Below are 12,622 nucleotides of genomic sequence, written 5' to 3'. Positions count from 1 at the left end.
CCACTCCAGCACAGGTGAAGGTAGGTGAAGAACGAGATTTCCAGAGTGGGGACAGACTTGATCAATTGTGGCTACCCAACCCACATACTGGACGAGTGCTTATCACAAGTGCAGGAGCTCACAGTCCACCTGAGACCGCCATCAACTCAAGACAATGTGCCTAACGCCTACATTCCCTATTATCCAGGCATGTCGGGCCAGATCTCAAAAATCCTCCGAGAATACCACATAAAATGCGTGCAGCTGCCTGATAGAAACTTACATTCTCTAGTTTCCAACTTAAAGACTCCAGTCACCCCTCTCTTATGCAGCGGTGTAGTATACTACATAGCCTGTAAAAATTGTGACAGCTGCTACATAGGAGAGACCTTGAGACCGCCTTGCAGAACAGGACAGATCAATTCGCCTTGCTGAGACTGACCAGTTCACAATCACAGAACACTACTGGTCGACTCACCATGACCTCAATCCCAAGCGGGACTACAAAGTAATTGACCAGTTCTGACATTTTTGCCACCGCCTCTGGTTAGAGTCACTTAATATATTGTGTAATTCGAGAGCCATGAACTGCTGCAAAGGCATGAAACTACATCCCATCTTAGAGGCAACTGTTTTAAGTCTAGATAAGTGTTGGAGGCAAAACTACGCATGTCCATGCAGCAACAATGAACACCAGTTTAATGGTTGAATGGCCTACCTCGTGCCCTAGCATGCACAACTCTGTGTCCATTAAAATAATTTTTATCTCTCAAGTTTCCATTCTATTTGTTGATAAAGAGGCACATTCAGACTCAAAAGCTCCAAACTATTTATTTATAATTAAAGATATTTTTACTGGATATATACGCTATCATTATTTCATAGGAGTATAAGGAGTTGACAAAATTTACCCAGGAACTGTTCACCCGAAGGAGGACACATATTTCTACCTACAGGGATCAAGAACAGACACCACAACAAAACTAACCATCCTTGGACCCAACCAAACTGGCTCTCACCCAGATACAAGACTTTCCTTTGGAACTGAACTAGCATAATAAGAGACTCGCAGGACCCGACCCAAGGTAGCGAAGGAACCTGCTCAAGATTAATACCACAGACCTGACAAACCACAGACGTTATTTGTGGGATTTATCCCACAAATAACCTTATAATTGGGACAACCAGACAGATCACAGCTCTGCTGCCAAATGCCATTTGGTGATCTGAACAGGGTGCTCTAACCCTATTCATTTTTAATTACCAAACCCCTGGTAGGGGAGGGAGGAGACAGGTTCTTTTTTTTTTCTGTTTCCTCCCTTCCCTGCCATCCCCCTTTCTTCACCTGGTAAGGCATGGGCCTGCCTCACTGATCTTCTGGGGTCACCTTCCCTATCATCCCCACCATACTTCTGCCTTTCCCCCCAGGCTTCAGTCTCCCACCCTGCTATGCCTAACACAACAGCATAATCCCCACATAATTTATCAAAAATTTAAAAAATGTCCAAATTTAAGTAAACTTAAGTAAACCTTTTGGCCTTCTCTATTTCCTAGTATTTACCCCTTTCTTTTTTTTTTCTTTTTTTTTATTATTATTTTTTTTAGGCCCTAGCCACTGAAATCTCAGGAAACTAGGGGGCAGGGCCTGCCAGAATAAAAAAATTCCAACTACTGGGTATCTGGTCTGCCTCCATGGGGCCAAGTGTGGGCAACGTTGGGCCCCAGCTGGGATCTAGCAACTAAATGAACAGAAGAACAACGATACATAACACTACATTACACTTACAAAATCCATACACTTTTAAATCCTGGCCTTTACAGTGAACTGTTACGCCCGCAATGAAAGCAATGCAGAGATGGGGGAAACCCCTGGTGACATTAGACATGAATACACTTTACATCTTACAAAAAACTAGGGTGCAAGATGTCATTGAAGATGCATTTCTTGCATTCACACCTGAATTTCCTCCCACCAAACTATAGTGCCATCAGCAAAGAACATGGCGAGCACTTGAACATGGCCACACCTTGAGTACTGCGTACAGGTCTGGAGGCCTCATTTTAGGAAGGATGTAGATTTACTTGAGCGTGTACAGAGAAGGGCAACAAGATTGGTGAGGGGAATGAAGGGATCCACTTACCAAGAGAGGCTTAAGTTCTGCAAATTGCAGTGGCTGGAGTCTAGGTACCTGCACAGTGATTTGATTGAGGTATATAAGGCCTTGAATGGGTTGAGCACGCTGAATTCTGTTGGGATCCTTCCACTTGTTCAGATTACGAACCTAAGGGGGCATAAATTCAAATTAAGAAAAGACAGATGTAGAATAGATGTGTGGAAATTTGCCTTTAGCCAGCGGGTGGTTAATTGCTGGAACAAACTTCCATCTGTCGTTGTGGAAGTTGATAGGTTGAATAAATTTAAGGAGGAACTGGACAGGCATTTGGAGGGAATGGTGTGATTTTTTTTTTTTTTTTTTTGGTTGATGCTGCATAAGCTCATACATTTGCTTTCTTGCATCACATGCCACTACTACTACTACTTCCATCAAGACATTGCAGTGATGAAATAAAGATAAAAAAGCAAATGTAGCACCACCATGTTAGCTTATTATTGTTGGATGGCGAAAAGGGATGCTCCTGAAGTTGAATATAAGTGAAAGGTGAAAAGGTCCCGTGTGTAATACTGGTATGTCCGTAGCTACATCATACTGCCATATAAATAAAAAAATACCTTGTATAAATATAAAAAGCTACTTTTTTTTTTTTTTCGAAAACAAGAGCCAATCTGCCATTTTAAGCACTATTTCTGTGTTTATCACCCAAAAATTTATAAAGTAAACTTACTTTCATGCCTGTAACAAGATATGACCCAAATTACTGGTTAAGATAAGGGTTTTTTTTTTTTTTTTTTTTTTTTACATATGTGAATGCAAAGGAGAAAAGAACAAATCAGATTGATATCCTTGTATAATTGATGCAGTAAAGTCTTAGATAATCCAACTGATATTGCAAATGACTGGCTAGGTACTTTGCATATATATTAATAACAGAAAGGCCTTCCAGGGTGAGGATAAACTGTGCAAATGATGCTTGGAAGCATGCAATTATTGATACTGAAATTAGAAAAGATTGTTTATTTGAAAAACTTTTGTGCGTAAAGGCAGAGTAATGCTTCTGGAATTGATGTCATATACTCTAATTTTGAGAGTAACAGCAAGAAAGTATATTGATCCATTAATATTGACTGGATTAGGAAGTTTTCCTTTAGCCAGTGAGCTGTTAATTACTGGATTAAGGTGCCTCCTTGGGTGGTTGAGGCTGGCAGCATGGAGAAATTCAAAACATCAGCTGGATAGATACCTATGTTGGTAGCTATTCAGAGATTAGAGAAATTAGAGCAGGATAGATATCTAAGTAAGGAGGGAATCACATAGATGCTTTTCTTATATATATATATTTTTGCTGGCACAGTAAAAGCTTCTGGCTTCTTCTTATCACATGGCTGATACTAATATTAAACATTTAATATAGGATAAATAAATTTATTATTATTCATGTTTGGAACTACAAAAAAAAAAATAACACTTTCAACATAATGTACTTCAGAAGATTTATATTAAATACTAAGCAAGCAATTTTTGATGCAGAAAACTTACTGTTGTTTGCTATAGTAAGAGAAAGAAAAGAAGTAATAGCATGAATAACACACTCAGAAGTAGAATTTTGAAGGATTTCAAGGGTAAAGTCAAATACCGAACTACATAACCTTTGATTTTCTTCTATAAAGAAAAAGAAACAAGAAAAAAATTAATTTTTTAAAATTAGCTCAAAATATTTTCAACATTACAATAGATTTTAATTTGTAGTTATATTTAAGATCTTTCCATTATACCAAACAAATTTACAATTATATTTCTTCCTTAAATAGTTATTTTTCTAAAAATCATTAAGAAATCGTTAATTCAGTTTTTCTGGTTTGAAATTAACCTAAATTTTATACAGTAAAAGCTTCAGACTTCTTATCACATGGCTGATACTAATAGTAAACACTTAATATAGGATAAATAAATTTATTATAACTACACAGACAGTCAAATTTAAACTTTTTAAAAGTTTTGGTTCTAAGAGGCGATTTTCCATAATTTAGCTACATTAACTTTGAAAAGGCTTCATTTTTTTTCTGTCACATAAAGAAGTTTTGCATACGAGAACAAAAAAAAACAGTAATATAAATAAAATTATTATATTTTACATATTAATATTTTGTATTTTCATAATAAAAAATTTAATATTCATAATTAATTTAAATTTAATTTCATAATTAATATTTTCATAATAAAAAATACTAATAAATATAATACATAATAATCATTAAATTTTTAAAATAAATCCAAAAAAATTTAAAAAGAATATTGATGTGAAATAACTATTCAAGATCATTCATTGTGATTTTGTCAAATCTGCCTTTTTATTCTGAAAGTAATTTGATGGTGTTCTTTTATGTATTACTGCTGGAGATTCATATTGCAACATCCAACTGTGATCAGCCTACATACTGATTTTTCCACTTCCATGATGCTTCTCTCTCATTTCCTTGATATCTTGGAAAAATTGTAACCCCCTTCTTTTTTCACTAACATCTCTGAGATTTGAGGAAATAGTCTGATGTAAGTGTAACAAATTAAGTTTGAAATCTCATTAACAGCCTTCATCTGTTAATTTCCCGTAGATACTTCAAATAATGTGTTCATTATTCTATTAATAATACTGTTAAAGGCAATCCAAACTTTCAATAGACTCAACTGTTCTTTCAAAGACTTCATTTGAAGTCACTTTCCATATCTAAGGGTATATACAAAAATCATTTTACATTTTGCTTCTGGAGAGCAGGGAATTTATCATGCAGATTTGAAACAGCCACCATCTAGACATTTATAAACTGCTTCACAAAGCCAAGTTTTATTTGCCTCTCCCAATTTACTTTTGTTTCGATTACCAGTTCAGCTAATTTCCCTTCTCCCATTGTTTATACATCCAAATCAATTTAAGTTTGCTTCACTTACCTTTGAGTGAATATTTGTTATCCCAAGATTTTTTCATTGCTACTGCACCTTGCCATTGCTTCCATCTGTTAGTTCCACTTTATTTTGCTTAACATAACTCATTTCTGCATATCCAAATTTTTGATTAATTTCTTTATCAGCCCCACAGAATAAAATAGGCTTAAAAACTATGTTATAAACAGCTTGTCTTTTAGCTATTTCCATTTTAGCTGCAACTGAATTTCTTAGTGGCTTTCCATGCTTACTGTTCCACTTATTCTATTGTTTATTTCCATGACTAACCTATCTTCATTAAAGACTATTCCTGGATACCCAAAATTACCAACTTGTGCCAATTTCAAATTATATAGTCTGCACTCTAAATTCTCCTATCTCATCCACATTTGTTTATGTGTACTTAATTTTCTTGCAAAATTCTCTACGCCTTTTATTCAATTTATTCAGAGATTCAAGAAATTCTTACTATATGAGCACTGTACAAACTAAAAGGAACAATATGTCTTAATAGGTACAAAGCAATAATGATGATATTTTTACATCTCCCACTACTCAATTGCAACTTTCGAACAACTTGCATTCTTTTATTAATCAATACAAAGTAGCAAAAATATGCAGCTCTGCCTCACTCCAGGTTTAACATTAAATTACTTTAAAATGCTTACTAAATAAGGTAGTCTGCATTAGCATTAGTAAAGGCACATGATGCAAGAAATAAAGCAAGATTATATAACATTAGCCAAAAAAAAAAAACCTTCTCATTTCACCCATCCACTCGCTCCAAATGTTTGTCTATTTCTGCCTTGAATCTATTTAATCAAATTATAATGGATCAAGTCAAGCTAAGACAGATTATAAGAAATCTTTGGAAAAGGATTCAAATAAAAACAACCACGACTTCTTTTCTTATATAAACACTAAAAGGAAGGGATGAATTATATAGTGGAACCACTTGATATCAATGGTTCAACTGTTGATAATCCTGCTCAGTTTTCTGGCAAGTTTAATAAGCTTACATTCCTATGTGAAGAATTCTTTAGGGGAGTGGATGCCAGAAGTTTATCAAACTCTAACAGGTAGCTAAATGATTTTGTAATAACTGAGAAGAAAGTGAAAGAGAAATGGCTGAAATTAAATGTAAGGAAGGCACCTGGGGTGAATGGGATCTATCCAATTATGTTACAGGAGACAGCAAAGGAGGTAAGCAAAACCTAAGCCATAATTATGAGTGCATTTTTGGATTCAGGGAAGGTCCCTGTGGACTGCAGATGTGTGAATGTATCCCCAATTCACAAAGGGAAATCAAAGAATTACATAAGTAATTACAGACCTTTCAAACATGAAATATAACCAGGGAAAATAATGGAGACACTGGTTAAAGAAGTAATGCAGGAACATCTAGACAGGAGTGCAGTTATACTTCAGTCATAACATTGGTTTGTTAGGGGCAAATCTTGTCTGACCAACTTGAGTGGATACTATAATGCAGTGACAAAGGAAATAGATGCAAAAAATAATTTTGATATCATATACTTAGATTTCAGAAAGCTTTTGATAATATTGCAAATAAACGATTGCTGTATAAATTGGAGCAGTGGCATTAAGGGAAAGTTGCTGCTGTGGATAAAGGGATGGTTGAGTGGAGAAGACAGAAGACACTTATCAATGGACACTGCTCTTTATGGACTAATGTTGTTAGTGGAGTCCCACAGGGGTCTGTACTGGGCCCCTGGTTGTTTTATGTATTTATTAATGCTATTGATGAGATGAGGGTATATCAAGCTTGATGTCTAATTTGCAGATGATACAAAGGTTGGCAGGGTGGTTAATGACAGTAATTATGGTATACTACTGCATAATATCTAGAAAAATTAGGCAGCTGAGCTGAGAAAAGCCAATTGAGGTTTAACATTGACAAATGCAAAGTAATGCATACGGCTAGCAGTAATCCTAGATTAATGTACCAACTGTATGATATTACACTCAGCAGTTGAAAATAAAAAAGAACTGGGGCAATTGTGCACTCAGATATAAAGTTCTCTTAGCAGAGCAATCAGGCTTCCACGACAGCACTTGGCATTTTGTCAATGATATACATGAATTTTGCTAGCAGGGATATGGAAATGATTATTCCATTGTATAAGGCAACGGTCAGGTCACAGCTTGAGTTCTGCCTACAGGTCTGGAGGTTTCATCACAGGAAGGATGTAGAGCTGCTGGAACAGGTACAGAGAAGGGCAATGAAATTGGTGAGGGGAACAAAGAGGTGCACACACACACCAAGAAAGGCTTTGGTAATGCCAAGGAAGAATGCCATCAGCATTGAGCAAACTCAATGCTGATGGCATTCTTCCTCTTGCTTAGACTATGCACATGAGGGGGCAAAAATTCAAATTAAGGAAGGATAGTTGCAGAAGTTTTTCTTTAGCCGACAGGTGGTTGATTTGCTAGAACAAACTTCCATCTGATGTTGTGGAAGTGTACAACTTAAATAAATTCAAGGAATAACTAGACAAACTGCTGAAGGGATGGACAGATAAATTGGGAAAGTTTTTTTTTTTTGGCCAATGCTGTATAAGCTTGCTTTCTTGCATCATTTTCCACTAATGATAGCAATAGAAATTTCTAGAATTTGAAAGAGCAGATTTCTTGATATTTTACACTATGTTTTACAAGATCAATACATCCTAAATATGGGTTCCTGTTATGTTTCCATGAATTTGTGTAGAATTTGACTTGGTATGAATATTTAATCAGAGTATTTCCATATTTGGCTTAAACCCGATTGTTCAACAGTACTTCTAACCCTGTCTAAGGTACTTACATAGGTTTTAACTGGTATACAAAGGAGTACAATCCTTTTTAATTACCAAAATCTGCTTTATTCCACTTTTATATATTGGTGTAATTAATGCATTGGTCAATTCAATTTTTCACCTTGTTTATCTAGATCTTCTTGAAGTGGCATTCTCTGATTAATGTCATTAACCACTGTGTCCAATTTTGTATCAACATTATTATTATTATTATTATGTCTAAGGTGGCACCTAGACTTCCGTCTATCTCCACTTGATAAACTGAATTTTTGCAGAACCTCTGCAAAACAGACCTGTATGGCAGGCCTCTTCGCCACCAGGGAGCAGCTGGCACCTGGACAGCTGCTCCCTAATGGCCACCCATAGTCACTTGGTACTGGGCCTGGTCTACTATTTTAACAGTGCCTCATGCACCAAAATCCCACAACCACCAGAAGTAGTGCTATACCGGGGTGGGTGCCAGCGATCCCGCTCCCAGCCTGCCCGCACCTGAGAGCCAGCAAAAAAAAAAAAAAAAAATCATATACATACACATACATATATATATATATACAATATAAACAAACTAAAAAAAAAAAAAAAAAATTGTATCAACAGAAAACTTAGGCACGAAACTAGAAATTCCTACATTAACATTAGCAGAGGCATATGATGCAATAAAGCAAACTTATAACAACATCAGCCAAAAAAAAAAAAAAAAAAAAATTCCCATTTCGCCCATCCATTCTCTCCAAACGTATGTTCAGTTCTTCCTAGAATTTATTTAAGCTACCACCTTCAACAACGACACAGATGGAAGTTTGTTCCAGCAATCAACCACTCGCTGGCTAAAGGCAAATTTCTGCACATCTATTCCACAATTGTCTTTCCTCAATTTGCATAATCTGAGCATTAGGAAGAATCCCATCAGCATTGAGCTTATTCAAACCATTCAAAGCCCTAAACACCTCAATAAGATCATCTTGTGGGTGCCTAAGTCTCCACAAGGATGCTGCAATATGCAGAACTTAAGCCTTTCTTGGTAAGAGCACCCCTTTGTTCCCTTCACCACTTTCTTTGCCCTTCTCTGTACCAGCTCCAGCAGCATTACATCCTTCTTAAAATAAGGCCTCCAGACCTCCATGCAGTACTCGAGGTATGGCCTGACCACTGCTTTAAACAATGGATTAATCATCTCCAAATTCCTCCTAGTAAAATTCCAGTATATCACTGACAAGGCTCCATGACCTGCTCTGGCAGCCTATCTGCACTGCCCAGAAAACTTCATATCTGACTGCACAATTACCTCCAGGTCTTTTTCATTCTCCACTACCCTGAGCGTATTAACACACAGTTGGTACATTACTCTGGGATTACTGCTACTCATATGCAGTACTTTCCATTTGTCAATGTTAAACTTTGGGTGCCACTTCTCAGCCCATCCGCCAAACTTTTCTAGATCCTGTTGCAATAGCATACTGTCATTAATAACCCTGCCAACCTTCATATCATCTGCAAACTTGGATATTAAGCCTGATATACCTTCATCAGTATCATTGATAATATAGAAAATAACAATGGGCACAACACCAAACCCGGGGACTCCACTTTTACAAGTATAGCAAAGGTTATATAGTCAAGCAATAATAAATTGAAAACCATCTTGTTCTATATACAAGTATTTTGTGGCTAGCAGAATTTTAGTTGCTAAAAATGTCATGGTTTTAATATTCAAAACAGAACAAATAAATAAAAATTATAGTCAAGAATTAATAAATTGAAAACCATCTTGTTCTATGTACAAGTATTTTGTGGCTAGCAGAATTTTAGTTGCTAGAAATGTCATGGTCTTAATATTCAAAAAAGAACAGACTTCCTTGGTCATGAGTTGCCACAAGAAGGGTAGCTTTTAAACAAATACAGAGGAGGACAACATAGTTCTCAATTTACTAATTTATTTCATACTGACAGCTTTTGTTTTTATTAAAATAAATAAAATTTTAACAACACATATACTTTTCCACAGTAGATAAGGAGTATAAATGAAACAGCTTAACAGAATTCATTTTTTTCTTTTCCTGGCACATGCAAAGCATACAATTAATTCATTGTGATCAGAATAAGCATTTTTTTTTTTTATATATATATATAAATAAGATAATAATTAGATTTTTCAGCACTTTAACCTAATCAATTTAGAGTACATATATAAATCAACTGTTCTCCCCAGAAGTGGACAAGTAATCTCTGAAATATCTTGGTAATATAACTTCTAAAAACACTTCCAATTGTAATAAATTGATTTTCCATACCAAGAATACAGTCAGTGTTTTTATAAACATTTCTAGCAAAGGTGCTATAAAATAAGGATGCCTTTAAATTTCATATAAGAGAAATTTCTGAAAAGATATGAAAATAATTTTCATATTTATATATTTCATAAGTAAAGAAACTTCATTTTAACAGTTAGGATGAAAGTGTGAAAATGAAGTTTCTTTAACCATGATTGTAAATCCGGAGTTACTATATAAATATCTAGTACATTTATCTTCCCTTTTTTTTTCCTTTCTAAAACTACTACAATTAGAATACATTCTGATCATATAAAGGTAATTATTAAACAAATCAAATGATCAATCACTTTTACCATTCTGTGGATTGTTGACAGCAAAACACAAACAAGAATTAACACGCTGCCAGACTTCCCAAGATGAATAATCTTCACTAATTTTCATCTTTGTCATACTATGACTTATTAGCATGCACCTTGGAAATTTATTCCTTAAAGGGGAAAAAAAAAGTATATGGAAACAGTACAGTGCAAAATTCTGAATAATTACTTTACATTTTCAATGTTATTAAAGGAACTTGTTTTTTTTTTTTCTTTGTTTGTTTGTTTTTTTTAACATATTTAAGTGTATATTGCTTGATTAAATGCAAGCAGTAAAAACAAATGTGCTCTCTAAAGAAACTTATTTCACTGGAAAGTTTAAACAATAATAGCTAAATAGGAAATTAGAGCAAGGATCACTTAGACATACTGGTTGATTATAACAAGTTTTCAAATATTTATTCTGTTTGGAGTAAAAGACAAATTAGCATATGATACCACAAAATCTTACATCTAATTCAGCTTCTCACTTGGCATATGATACCATAAAAGCTTACATCTAATTCATTCATATTTGGTATATTGTGCCACCCACCACAGACAAGATGGAGAATTTCATTTTGGTGAATATCGTATGTTCAGGGAGACAGATTTGTATGGAGGGGTAGAGAAGTGAAGCTTCTTATAAAAAACTACTTGAAGGCAGCAAAACTATTCCCTGGATTACAAGAACTCCCCGACTTATGTAAGGGTTGCATTCGGTGGAATGCTACGTAAGTCAGAATTTCCCTAAATAAACATTTAAGGAAATTTCGCACTTGCAACTATGGGTACTGAATTTTATAGAAGCAAAAAAGAAATGTTCGATGAGCATGTAAATAGAATTATTCAATATTTTTTATCTCATGTGCAGGAAAAATTACAAAAATTTCAAAATTTTAAAATTACAAAAAGAGAGAGGAGACAGGCATAACGTCAGCAAGTTTTACCTTTCGAGCATCATTGCCAGAATTAACTCTCCAGCTGATAAGCACGCCACTGCGGAAGTTGAGGGCTGTGGAGATTTATAAGGGGTTTTTTCCAACACATCACAAAATTTCTCTGCAGCTCCAGAATCAGAACTGGCGACTTCACCACATACTTTAATGTTTTGGAAACAGTGCAATGCTTAAACAAATAATTACAACGGGTGGTTGCTTGCCACGAACTTGGCTTCGGGTTCACCATACTTATCCTTAATATCTTCATAAATACTTCTTGCTTTTGCTTGAATGGCCACTGGACTCAGAGGCATTTGCTTCTGAATCTGATTTTCCATCCATATTATTAATAACTTTTCCATCTTCGATATAGCATATGAATGCTGATTTCTGATCACTGTTGGGATGGACTGGCCCTGGTGTAAAATACATTGATCCACGAACATGTTCTTTTATAGGCTCACTGTCCCTTAAAATAGTATTCACCTTTGAAGCAGTGAGACCTAATTCTGTGCAATAGATGACAAACTCTGTCCTGCTTTGTACTTCTTAATTAATCATCTTCATTTCTAAATCAATTTTGTTTCGTTTCATAGCACTGCCAGCACTTGCACATTCTGTTGGTCGCTTTCCCTTTATCATTGTAATAAGTAAATAAGAATGAAGAGAAGATTCTGAAAATTTAATTAAGTTTTTTATATTATTGAAGATTTCAGTGAAGGTTTTTTTTTTTTTAGGAGCATTAGCAACTAATGCCATATTGCTCTGGGGATATGCGGCGGTCATTCCCTGACCATTCTGCACCCTCCATACTTGGTGGTCATGGGCTCGAACCCCAGTCTAATCAAGAAGCGTGTGCTATGCACTGCTGCTCCTGTCCACCTGGCTACAGAGGTACCAAAATTATTTCAGAAAAGTGAGTTGAGAAGATTGTTATCGTTGCTGTTATTTGGTTTTTAGGCACATTAGCAACTAAGGCCATATTGCTCCGGGGATATGTGGTGGTCATATCAGAGACATGGCATCACACACACATAAGCAGTGCAGAACTGGAATTTGGGAAGTACAATGTGTACAGAAAGGAAAGACAGTTCAGAAAGGGAGGAGGGGTTATGCTGTTAGTTAAGAAACACACAAAATCTAAGGAAGTGCATCCAATTGATGTTGGTGGACAATGCATATGTTGAGTCTGTTTGG

General features: G+C 35.5%; 1 protein-coding gene across 1 annotated transcript in view; it reads right to left on the bottom strand.

Moving 5' to 3' along the window:
• LOC150077261 (telomere repeats-binding bouquet formation protein 1-like) overlaps positions 1-12,622 on the bottom strand; it is a 177,753-nt gene that overhangs the window by 72,604 nt on the left and 92,527 nt on the right. The window contains exons 5-6 of the mRNA XM_090385835.1: positions 10,482-10,615; positions 3,636-3,758 (exon numbers count right to left, since the gene is read on the bottom strand). Coding sequence (XP_090241961.1) covers positions 3,636-3,758; positions 10,482-10,615 — 257 coding nt within the window. The remainder of the gene's footprint in view (positions 1-3,635; positions 3,759-10,481; positions 10,616-12,622) is intronic.

Source organism: Mastigoproctus giganteus, chromosome 12 (assembly GCF_048544385.1).
Source record: "Mastigoproctus giganteus isolate SK-2022 chromosome 12, ASM4854438v1, whole genome shotgun sequence".
NCBI classification, from domain to species: domain Eukaryota; kingdom Metazoa; phylum Arthropoda; class Arachnida; order Uropygi; family Thelyphonidae; genus Mastigoproctus; species Mastigoproctus giganteus.
Note: the sequence above shows the minus strand (reverse complement) of the source record. Positions and strands in the feature narration are given on the sequence as shown.